The sequence below is a fragment of the Microcaecilia unicolor genome, chromosome 1, assembly GCF_901765095.1.
Source record: "Microcaecilia unicolor chromosome 1, aMicUni1.1, whole genome shotgun sequence".
NCBI classification, from domain to species: Eukaryota; Metazoa; Chordata; class Amphibia; order Gymnophiona; family Siphonopidae; genus Microcaecilia; species Microcaecilia unicolor.
The window spans coordinates 308128978-308141600 of NC_044031.1; the positions used below are offsets into that span (position 1 = coordinate 308128978).

The 12623-nt window shown below is 46.8% G+C and overlaps 1 protein-coding gene across 1 annotated transcript in view; it reads left to right on the forward strand.

Moving 5' to 3' along the window:
• The window catches only part of EIF3L (eukaryotic translation initiation factor 3 subunit L), a 76707-nt gene that overhangs the window by 769 nt on the left and 63315 nt on the right, over positions 1 to 12623 (forward strand). The window contains exon 2 of the mRNA XM_030208144.1: positions 7099 to 7153. Within this exon, the coding sequence (XP_030064004.1) occupies positions 7099 to 7153 (55 nt within the window). The remainder of the gene's footprint in view (positions 1 to 7098; positions 7154 to 12623) is intronic.

Below are 12623 nucleotides of genomic sequence, written 5' to 3' on the forward strand. Positions count from 1 at the left end.
CAGCCTTATTGCAGTTAAGGTGCATAAGAAAATTATGTATAATGAGGAGTGGGTAAATGGATAGAACATATAGTGAGAACAGGACAAGATATAATGTTCAATAATTAGGGTGTAGGTTAGAATAATGAAATTTGAAAAGTTCCATTAAACTTGTATCTGGTGAAGTTTACATAGAATGGTACATACTATCTGAATGTTTATAGAACACAGAACATGATATCTAAATGTTTACAGAACATAGCAAGTCCAAGGTCTCTTTTATAGAGGACTAGCCGTTAAGCCCGTTAAAACGGGCGCGTATTGGAATGTTTTTTTTCCCCCTCCCGTTGCAGCTGCAAGGCCCCCTGCCATCCTCCTTCCCTGCCAGCTCCAAGGCCCCCTCTGTCCCTCCCCCCAGCTCCCAGGCCCCCTTCCCTCCCAGTTCCAAGTCCCCAGGCCCTCCCCCCCAGCTCCCAAGGCCCCCTTCCCTCCCTCCCAGTTCCAAGGCCCCCTGCTCTCCCTCACAACTGTAAGGGGCCCCATTCCCTCACAACTGTAAGGGCCCCCCTGCCCTCCCTCCCTCCCAGTTCCAAGGCCCCCTGCCCCCCCCCCGTGCCTTCTTCCCAGCCAGCTGGAAGGCCCCCTTCAGTCCAGCCCTCCCAGCTCCAAGGCCGCCCCTCCTTCTGAGACCTCCCATGTCCCCTCCCCCCCAAGTAGCCGCTACCCGCCCCCCCCACCCCGGAGTCGCCCCCGCCCCCCTTCACCCGGCCCGGGCCCTCTCTTCGTTATTCAACTTACAGCAGCGCCAAAACAGCAGCAAGCAGCAGCTCCCGTTGGCCTTCCTTCACTGCCTGTGCCTCGCCCTCGTGTGACGTCACGTCGGCGAGGGCGGGGCACAGGCAGGGAAGGAAGGCCGACAGGAGCTGAAGCTGAGCTGCTTGCTGCTGTTTCGGCGCTGCTGTAAGTTGAATAACGAAGAGAGGGGCCGGGTGAAGGGGGGGGTGGTGGCGACTCCGGGGTGGGGGCGGTAGCGGCTACCTTGGGGGGGGAGCGGTAGCGACGTCAGCAGTTCCCTCCCTCCCCTTCCGCGTAGTTTCCCTCTCTGTCCCGCCCCCCTCCCCCCGTCATCACGTCTTGACGCGGGGGCGGGACAGAGAGGGAAGTCTCTACTGCGTATTTGCAGGTGAGTCGGTCACTTGCCATTTATAGGTTTGATTGTAGACGCCATTCCATTATAGGAATTTCCTAGCACCCAGGTCTTATCTAATAATCTCAACACTCTTCACTTTCAAACTGTATATTCATTCTTGTGTCCTTGGTGACGTAGAATTAGTGGCACCGGCTCTGCCAGGGTGGGGGGGGGGGGGAGAGTGCTCCCTGCTGGGTCAGCACGACCTTGCAGCTCTCAGCAGAAAGTCAGCTTTCACGGCTTTCAGCAAAAGTACAGAGAAATGCAGTTCTGAGGCATTTTGAGTCTTTTTAGCCATGCAGTTCATAGGTCATAAATGACCTGTCAGTAGTCAGAAAAGTGCACATCAATTCAATTGTGTGACATAGTACCTGCTTACTGTTAGGCATTGTTGTACAAAAAAAGCTTTTGGGCAATTATAATTTACTAGTAAAAAAAAGGCCCGTTTCTGGAGCCAATGAAACGGGCGCTAGCAAGGCTTTCCTCTGGCCCCCCCACCCAACGCACCTTCGTCGTTAGTGACGGTATTGTACCGCCGTGGTCGCCGTCGATGTGTGGCTCTGGCCCCCCCACCCAACGCACCTTTGTCGTCAGTGACGCCATTGCGCCGCCCTGGCCGCCGTCGATGTGAGTGAATTGCTCCGCCCTCAAAGTCATAACGGTTGACGCAAGGGCGGGGCCCCGAGATTGTGTTTTTCGTGGCTTCAGAGCTTCGAACTTACAAACCTTGGCTTCAGTGACGTCAGACAATAGAACGTTGCAAACTCATTTAATCTTTCATTGCCCCAGGTACAAAATAAATACCTGTGTCTGTATATAATACATAAACCACTTTGATTGTAACCATAGAAAAGTGGTAAATCAAGTCCCATCCCCTTTTCCTTTGGTTATCTTGTTACGTTTATAATTATCTGTACTGTTGACTTGAACTTTCTAATAGACACCCTTTAAATAAGTATAAACAATACCCCTGTCAGGATTCTTATTGGACTCCTTGATATGTACTGAAAATTGGTTTGGATACAATACCAAACACAAAGGTTATTTTGTCCACAGACAGTCATGGGGAACTCATAATCCTTCTTCCTTTTGATTTGTGAGCAGTCATATAACTTTGTACCTAGCAACTTAATATGGTGTACAGTGAAACCTCGGTTTTCATCGATAATCTGTCCGAAAACAATTGGCGAAACCCGAAACCGATGAAAACATGGCATTACGGTATCAAGGCACTATCTGGGGTCTGTTTCTGCCGCCTCTTTAAGATTTGCCTAAAATGGGGCAAGACATTATCATTAAACAAGTTGCAGACACGGCCTGCAACAGATTTGTCTGGGTGATTTTTCTCCACAAACCCCTGTACCTTACTCCACATGGAGAAGATGTCCTTAATCTCTGAAGAAGGCACATTCTCGCCTGTCTCTTCCTCCTCATCTGAAGCAACTTCTTCATCTGCCGTCTGTTGCATTTCTAGGTGAAGGTCTTGCAGCTCTTCAGTGGTGAGTTCTTCACTGTGGTCGTCCACCAACTCTTCCACATCCTCACCACTCACCTCCAAACCCATGGACTTCCCCAAATCAACAATTGACTGCACCACATGTGTAGGGTCATCAGACAAAGACTCAAACCCTTCAAAATCTCTCTCATGCACACATCCTGGCCATAATTTCTTCCAGAGTTCATCGTCCTGGTTGTCACTCCCTGCCAAGCCTTGTGTGTGAGGCTAGTGCAGTTGAGAATGTTGAAATGTGTTTTCCAGAACTCTTTTAAGGACAATTCGGTATCTGATGTCACCTCAAAGCACCTTTGAAGCATTGCTTTTGTGTACAGTTTCTTGAAATTTGAAATGACATTCTGGTCCATGGGCTGGATGAGTGGTGTGGTATTAGGGGGCAAGAACTTCACTGTGATAAAACTGAACTCCAACAATGTGTCTTCCAAACCTGGAGAATGTGCAGGAGCATTGTCCATTAGCAAAAGGCACTTAAGAGACAACTGATTATCCTGGAGGTATTTTTTCACACTTGGGCCAAACACTTCATTCATCCACTCAATGAAAATTGGCCTTGTGACCCATGCTTTCATGTTTGCCCTCCACATCACACACAATTTACTTTTAATCACATTGTTTCTGCTAAACACTCTAGGAGTTTCTGAATGGTACACCAGTAAGGGCTTCACTTTACAGTCACCGCTAGCATTACCACACAACAAAAGAGTTAGCCTATCTTTCATAGGCTTATGTCCTGGCAGTGCCTTTTCCTCCTGTGTAATGAATGGTTCTCTTTGGCATTTTCTTCCAAAAGAGGCCAGTTTCATCACAGTTGAAGACTTGTTGGGGGGTGAATCCTTCAGCCTCTACATAATCTTTGAATTCGGACACAAATTTTTCGGCCCCAGACTTGTCCGAACTCGCACCTTCGCTGTGCCTAGTAACACTGTGTATGCCAATGCGCCTCTTGAATTTTTCGAACCAGCCTCTGCTGACCTTAAAATCACTAAGTACACTAGCACTCATCCCATGCATTTTCTTGATGAGATCGGCATACAACAGTTGGCCTTTTCACATATGATGGCCTCCGAAACAGAATCGCCATCTAACTGTTTTTGATTGATCCAAATTAAAAACAACTGTTTGACATCTTCAATTGTTTGCGATCTCTGTTTTGTTAGCACATTCACGCCTTTCGCTACATTAGCCTCCTTTATTCCTTCTTTTTTCACCACAATGGAACTTATCGTGGATGGCGACTTCCTGTACACGCGGCCGATTTCAGCAATCTTAATGCCGCTCTCAAATTTTTCAATGATTTTCTTCTTCAACTCGATTGTGTTCCTGGCCGCCTTCGAAGGGCTGCTGGCTCTGGAAACTTTCTTTGGTCCCATGGTGGAACTAATAGGAAACAACGCCACACTGAGCAGGAGAACGCATGGGTCGCCCTTTGTTTTCGCAGCACGGTTACATGGACACGCCGACGAAATCCGAGGCAACCGATGAAAACCAAGACAAATTTTTCACAGAGAGAATTGTTGAAAACCAAAACAGACGATAACCAAAGTCAACGAAAACCGAGGTATCACATTTGGGAATCTTATTGGGACAATTATCGGCGAAGGCTTGTCAGGCTTACATTCCACCTTTTTTTCTTTTCTGCTGAGTGAGGTAACAAGCAAGGAAATAAGGGCAGATAAAGTCCACATGGTTTATCCAGTCTGCCCATCCACACCATCTAATTTGATGTGACAGTCAGTTCGGGCAGGGGCAGACAGTGTTACAGAATCTGTTTGGGGTCTAGAATCCAACTCCACCCCCTAGGCCCGTTTTATTCTGTTCCAGGCTGCACTCTCACTCAGTTTGTATATAGTTTCAGGTTAATCTGAGTTCTATTCTTGCCATTGTGAGGCCCAGTTGTCCAGTGTTTCTTATTTTCAGTGAGCCTGGATTCTAGGGATACCCCGATTGCGAGAATTATGGCCTGCTTCTCAGCGAAAGTGAAGATACTTACCTGTAGTAGGTATTCTCCGAGGACAACAGGCCTTATATTCTCACAAACCTGCCCGCTTCCCCTTGGAGTTGTCTCCTGTTTTTATTTTTTCTTGCTGTAGTATCTAACTGCAGTGCCAGCTCTCACAGCGGGCAGGAAGGCACTCCTGGAGTGTGTCTCGCTCTCCTCAAAGCTCTCTAAAGCTTGTTACAAGCTCCAGATCGGGCAGTGCGTCACCACTTTACCCAATTGTGATAATATAAGGTCTGCTGTTCTTGGAGAATACCTACTATAGGTATCTTCGCTTTTCCATTCCCTCTTTCCAGATTGACCCACAGTGCCTCTTTCTTATACAGCAACAAAACTACAGAACTTACAGGGTAAATAAATAAGCGTTGCCATACTGGTACAGACCAAAGGTCCATCAAGCCCAGTATCCTGTTTCCAACAATGGCCAATCCAGGTCAGAAGTACCTAGCAAGATACCAAAACAGTACAATACATTTTATGCTGCTTATCCCAGAAATAAGCAGTGGATTTTCCCAAGTCTATTTTAATAGTGGCTTATGGACTTTTCTTTTAGGAATCCATCCAAACCTTTTTTTTAAACCCCACTAAGCTAACTGCATTTACCACATTCTCTGGCAACGAATTCCAGAGTATAATTACACGTTGAGTGAAGAAATATTTTCTCCAATTTGTTTTAAATTTACTACGTTTAGCTTCATTGTGTGCCCCTAGTCCTAATATTTTTGGAAAGAGTAAACAAGTGATTCATGTCTACTCGTTCCACTCAGTATTTTATAAACCTCTATCATATTGCCCCTCAGCTGTCTTTTCTTCAAGCTGAAGAGCCCAAGCTGTTTCAGTCTTTCCTCATGTGGATGTCTTTTCCTTATTTGTTTTCTTTGCTGCCGCAGCACACTGAGCAGATGGTTTCAAACTGTCGTCAATGATGACTCCTTGATCCTTTTCCTGGTTGGTGACTCCTAACTTGGAACCTTCCATCATGTAGCTATAGTTTGGGTTCCTCTTTTCCACATGCATCACTTTGCACTTGCTCACATTAAACATCATCTGCTATTTGGATGCCCAGTCTTCCAGTCTCGTAAGGTCGTCTGATGGCTGAAGGAGATTATTGCGTCAGCTTATTTGCTTGTGGGGAAGCAGGCTCCTCAGGCCTTGCGGGCTTATTCTACTAGGTGTATGGTGACATCCTGGGCGGAGATGACCTTACTGTCTCTGGCAGATGTTTGCAAGACAGCGATGTGATTGACACTACTACTACATCTGCCAAGCACTACGGGGTGGATGTCATGGGGGATTCGGTCTTCAGGGTGGCAGCACCAGGATTCCACCCACTCTAGAGATTTTTATTTTATTTTTTTTTTTAGCATCCCACAGGTTCCGGAATAGTAGGAAGCTACCTAATGGAAGGAAAAATTAGGTCTTATCTAATAATTTTCTTTCCATTAGTCCTTCCCACTTTTCCAGAGACCCGCCTGAGGTTTCTAAGATGTTTAGTCAGTGCAAAGTAATGGGTTAAATAATGACTGTTATCTTGCATGGTGCTTCCTGCATTTCTCTTGTTCTGTATAAGAGATGAGAGAGGTCTATACGTTTGCTCTTCTGTTTAGTGTTAGATTAGCAAGTTGCTTGAGGTTGTTGTGTTAATTCTGAAGTTTCTTCTTACTGCTTGTCTATGTAAATATTGAAGAGTTGGACTGGATGCCGAGAGAGAGAGCATTGAAAACTGAGTTGAGATATTTTCAGCTGCTGGTTGAGGGACACAATTATCCCATAGGTTCTGGTATAGTGGGAAGGACTAATGGAAGAAAATGTATAAGGTAAAATCTAATTTCTCCTTATGCATATGTGGCTTCTTATAAAACGCAGACTGGCATAAAACTGTTCTTTTGACATGATGGCGTGTGCTTTGTTGATAGGCATGTACAGGGTGGATCACAGGGTAGAGCACACATGTACACACACATAGGTTCTTACATAGAAATTATAGGTACAGACATTTGTGCCTGCTCCAGGACAGGTGTAAAGGTCAACACCTTCATTGTAGTTTCAATTTCTGCCACTTAAGAGTGTGTTTTTATAAAGACAAGTATAAAATTATCCTCCACTTGTGTAGATACGTATCTTATAAAGTACTATGCCTAAAATACACCCCAGGAGCAGTTACAAAAAGATTCCATAGAAGTACATGCTGCCTTTCTGTGCATAACTTTTATGTGTGTTTACACCTGAGTTGTTTTGTTTTATGCATGTAACAACGTTTTATTCATCTCTTGTGGTTTGCTGATGTAGTTACTGTTGGTGGGGGAAAGGGTAGGAAGAGATGAAGACTTTTTCTGCTACATGTGCCTTGTGCTTGTGAGAGAAAGTTTGCTGACTATTTTATGAGATTTCAGTCCTGTTTATTTATTTTAACAGGTTCAAGGCCAGTATGATCCATATAACTACCAGGCTGATTATGACATGCACACAGGTAGGTACAGATGCTCAGTTGTTTTGTATTGAAGATACTTTAGCTTTCTGTTGTGGGAATTGCCTCTTTTTTCAAGCCTTTAAGAGCAGTTGGAACCAGTTCAGTGTCTTCTAGTTTGCACTTTTGTAGTGCAAAAAAATAAACTGAGACATCTTGCAAAGGTAAGCTAAAGAAAGCAGTGCAGTACTGGTTCGGACAGTTAACATTTTTCAGTAGTCCTCTAAGTGACTGCATGGGAGTGGCTTTAACTCAGATTTGTGAGTCTCAAATGGATGACAGAAATGTGCAAGTGTGGATATCTATTCCAGGTAGCCTGAAAATCCAGCTGACTGACTTAGGTGATCTGATAGCTCCATTCCTTGTGGGACAGGCTGAGCCTTATCTGGTTTTACCCCTTTGCACACACAGCGCTGCGTACGTCTAGTAGCGCTATAGAAATGATAAGTAGTAGTAGTACAGACTTGAACCTGCCTATATTCAGCCAGTGGTGGTCCGTGGCCAGGGCTAATTTTTGCTGGCCTGGCCACTGGAGCTTATATGGGTCCCGACCAAAATTCAGCCAGGGCTCGCATAAGACAGTTATGCAGGAGGGCCCCAGCTGAATACCAGCTGCAACCGGCATAACTTTTAAACCCTTTTTTAAGGCCTCCCTCCTTCCTTTTGGCAACCTTAAGTACCTCTGTCCTACCCCACCACACAATGACCCTTCCTTCCTTCCCCCTCCACTTCTGGCCTATGATATTAAGTAGCTTCCTTCCTCCTATCTCAGTAGGTCCTTCTGGGCCTACCTTCAATCCCCGGTGATCTAGTAGGGGAAGGAGTGAACCACCTTTATTCCTATCCCTAGCGGCAGCTTCCTCAATATGGCAGCCTCTTGGTACTATGGTAGTACTGCAAGCAGTCATTTTTAGGATGCTGCTGGTAGGGGCAGGAGAGGGGTCGCTCTTATTCCCATCGCTCCTGCTAGACCACCAGGGATTGAAGTTAGGCCGTGGGAGGCTTATTGAGACAGGGATGGGGGGGTGGGTGTATGAAGGAGGTACTTATGGTAACATAGTAATGTAGTGGATGATAGAACATAAGTGCTGCCATACTGAGACAGACTGAAGGTACATCGAGCCCAGTATCCTGTTTCCAACAGTGGCCAATTCAGGGCACAAGTACCTGGCAAGATCCCAAAAGAGTCAAACAGATTTTGTGTTGCTTATTCTAGATGCTTATTCTGATGGTGGCAGATAAAGACCTGTATGGTCCATCCAGTCTGCCCAACAAGATAAACTCATAGCATAAGGTCATGGGAAGGAAGGAGGGGGGGGCCCTGTGGGGCTCGGGTAGCCTTTAAAAGGGGTTTTAAAAGCTATGCGGGTCCCAGCTGATATTCAGTGCTAGGGCCTGCATAGCTAAGCGAGTGAACTCAGGACAGCTTTCGAGCTGTTTCTCAGTTCACCCACTTAGCTATGTTGGTTCTGAATATTGCCGGCACTCGTATACCTGCCAGCTCCTCCCTAGCGCCGCCCCCCCCCCCCCCTACTGCCCCTGACCTGCCCTCTATTTTTTGGGCCGGTCAGAGCCAATATTCTACAGCACTGCCCCTGTACATCCTGCTGTTCTTAGAGAAACTGAAACCTAGAATCCAGAACAGCAGAGGTGGTGAAATCGGTAATTGGGGGGACGGGACTGTGTTCTGTGAAATGAAGCTATCTGGTTTCCATTTGAAAATGAGAAATACATTAGTAATAGGACTGCTTGTTCTAATATAGTGTGATGTCTTTATTTCCAGCATCAGATTCCTTTTTTAACCCTTTTTGTTTGTGTATGTTCATTTTAAGGAAGTTTGGTAGTCTGCTCTCTGTGTGGAATTATATGTAGATGTAGTAAAATAAATACTTATAGATTATTAGCTAGGATTTTATACTACTTACAAGTCTGAGTGTCCCAAAGTTTGCTTCTTAAGTTACTATCATCCTATTCCTTGTCATCAATACCAGACTAGTCCAGACCAATAGGTTATGTCCATTCACCAGCGGAAGGAGACAGAAAAAATAGTCACAAATACTTCACCCCTTAAGGGCATTGTGCAGCCTGGAATGCTCAGTATTCTCTGTCTCCTAGCAGATGGTGGATGAATTGTGCAGCTGCTGTTTCATACTTCGCTGATATCTTCTGCCCTGGCTTGTCCAGGTTGCAGTTGATCTGGGAGTTTATGGCTGAGTACCTTCTGCTTCTGTCTGCTATGGATGATACCCGGTGGTCTGGGTCCCTCATCCCTCAGCTGGGGTGACAGCTGGTGGTACCGACTACCTCCCCTGAACCACTTTGGTCCTTGATGATGTCCTTGATAAGCGCTTGGGTTGCATGATTGACTGGTGACCAGCTAACAGCAAGTATATCTCTCTTTGGTTTCTGTTCTGTGCCTGCTGATGAGCTATTTTGTGAATGCATGACTGACTTTGAAGCAAATCGCACTACAAAAAAACAACAAACAGATCTGGAATCTTATTTTTATTTTTTACTTCGTCTCCGGAATTTTGTTATCTCTTTTTCATTCCCTCTCCCGCGCTTCATTTGGCAACGGTTCTTTATGGCGGGATGATGGCTGCTCTTCACTTTCCCTTCGGGTTCTTTTCCGGGATCTACCACTACTACTGCTTCTTAACATTTTTAGAGCGCTACTAGGGTTACGCAGCGCTGTACAGTTTAACAAAGAAGGACAGTCCCTGCTCAAAGGAGCTTACAATCTAAAGGACGAAATGTCAAGTTGGGGCAGTCTAGATTTCCTGAATAGAGGTAAAGTGGTTAGGTGCCGAAGGCGACTCTGTCTCCTTTCTCTTTGCAGAAAATGGATTTGTTTTCCGTCTGGTGTGCCTCTACTCTCCTTTCCTTGCGGATGCATGGATGAATGATTTCTGGTGGGCGGTTCATTAGTTTCCATTGGAAACCGGCTGGTTTCCTTTGTCACCGCCCCCCCCCCCCCAAAAAAAAAAAATAAATAAATAAATAAAGAGGGAATTGAGCAACGCTTCTCTTGTTTTCCTGCGCTTTTGCTTGGTCAGTGCTCAGAGGGCAGGCTCCACTATGCTTTGTGGCCTGTCCTTTCTTCTGCTGCTGGATGCCTTGAGGGCTTCTGCTTTTCGTTCTTTTTGGGCACATGCGTTTGTTTTCTTGGCAGCAGTCCTTGTTGTTAGAAGTGTTCTGGTATCCTTGACTGTGCCTCCTCTCTTTGCTGCAGTTGTGCCTTTGTTTTGCTACTGTGGCTGTCTGTTATTCCTGGATGGTGGCGCTATCTCTATTCTGTGGGAGCCTGTGGCTCTGGGCGGTCTCTGTGACTCTTTCCTTTGCTTGGGCCCAGGTTTTTCTCTAACTCTGGCATCCTGTCGGGGCTCGGCATTCTGCCCTTCTGGTTTCTCGAGTGGGATCGTCCCCCGATTGTGTTCAGGCCCTACTGGTTTGCTGCTGTTCTCGGAGTGGCTCAGGGTCCATGAGGTCAATGGGGTCATCTTTGCAGTGCCTGCCTCTCCTGTCTAGGTGGCCTGGTGTCTGCTCACCTGTCTTCCATGTCCTCTGGCCTTGGTCGCAGCATCTGCCCCTGCTGTCTGCTTTCGTTCTTCTCCTGCAGCAGTCGCTGAGTTGGTTAGCTTGCCAATGGTTTTCACGGTGGCAGGGCTCGGAGGAGTGACTGCACCTCGCCTTGGGCAAAGGTTCCGTGTGTGGTTCTCTTTCTCTCCGCTGCATAGTTCTCTGGCTCTGGAGTGGTCTCTGAGGTAGCTGCCCTAGCAACGGTTTGGCCCATTCCGGGTGTTTTCCTGTGTCCTTTCTTTGGTGCGGTCTCTTGGGACACATCTGCAGGGGTTTTGTTTCCTGGCCTTTCCCTTCGGCAGGTTGGATGGTCCTCCAAGCCCCCTCTACCATCCGGTATTGGTTGTTTGCTTGGGAAGAGCTGCCTTTCTCTTTCTTCTCCTTCCACGCAGCTTCTTTCCTCCGTGGTGTACACCAATCCCTTTTTCCATGAAGATTGCTCCATCTCTGGATGTCGGGCCTTGCTCCGTCTCTGGCCGTTGAGTCAGGCTTCTTGGCATGTTGTGTTTTGTCTCATCTCTGGACGTCGGTTCTTCTACGTCCGTGGAGGTCACCTCTTGCTTCATCTCTGGAGGTTGAGCCTCGCTCCGGCTTTGGATGTCGTGGCTTGCTCCTTCGATGGGGGTCGATTCTTGCTCCGGAGTGTCAAGGCTGTCTATATGACTGAAGGCTGACCCTTGTCTCATCTTCTGGATATTGGAGTTTACTACATCTTTCGGGGCTCAGTCACTCTACTTCTGGATGTTCAGATGTGCTCTGTTTCTGGTTTGTGCTCTTGCCCTGTTCCTGGGTGTAGAGCCTTGCTATGTCTCTGGATGACGAGCCTAGCCCCTCCCTTCATTGTGGTCGTCTTGGGTTGCCGGGGCCTCCTCCTCTGGGCCTTCTGAGTTCCCTGGGCGCCTGTCTGCCACTACTTGGCCTCGGAGCTCTGTTTTCTTCCCATAGTCAGAACTTCTGGGCGTCTTTGCCTGCCGGGTTCCCCTCTCAGGAATGTTCTGCATCTTGGTGATCTTTGCCTTCATCTTTTTGGAGGCATGGTTGTTATTTTCATGGTCCTTTCCCACCCTAATCCTGTGACTGCTTTGCTACATCCCATTGGACTGGTCTGGTACTAATGACAAGGAAGGAAAAATTATGTTCTTACCTGATAATTTTCTTTCCTTCAATCATACCAGACCAGTCCAGATGCCCACCCTGGTCTGTTCTCTTGAGTCTTTTCTTTGTTGCGGTTCTAGAAGGAGTCAGGTTTCTCTGTGATTTGACTTCTTGTTACACTCTGGGAGGCGAGGTCCGTTCCTTGGGGTTAGGAGTCCTCTTTTCTCTCCTGCTCGTGGTAGTTCTAGGCAGCTATGGTTTCTGCTTCGATAACGAGCTAATTCTCCTGCTTCGAGGGTGCGTCTCCATGCCTGATGTGAAGCCTGATTTGTGCCTCACCTCGTTACTCGATGGGTGGTATTGCTAGCCATTGGTTGCCTGTACATCCTTGAGGGCCTTCATTCTGGTTGTTGTTGGCTTCCTGTGGACTCTATTCCTGTGTTCTTATTTGAGGCAGTTAAGAACACCATTGGTTGCCTGTACATCCTTGAGGGCCTTCATTCTGGTTGTTGTTGGCTTCCTGTGAACTCTATTCCTGTGTTCTTATTTGAGGCAGTTAAGAGCACCATTGGTTGCCTGTACATCCTTGAGGGCCTTCACTCTGGTTGTTGTTGGCTTCCTGTGAACTCTATTCCTGTGTTCTTATTTGAGGCAGTTAAGAGCACCATTGCTTGGCTATTCGAAATACTGAGCATTCCAGGCTGCACGATGTCCTTACGGGGCAAAGCACTTAGGATTATTTTCTCTGTCTCCTGCTGGTAGATGGACATAACCCATTGGTCGGGACTGGTCTGGTATG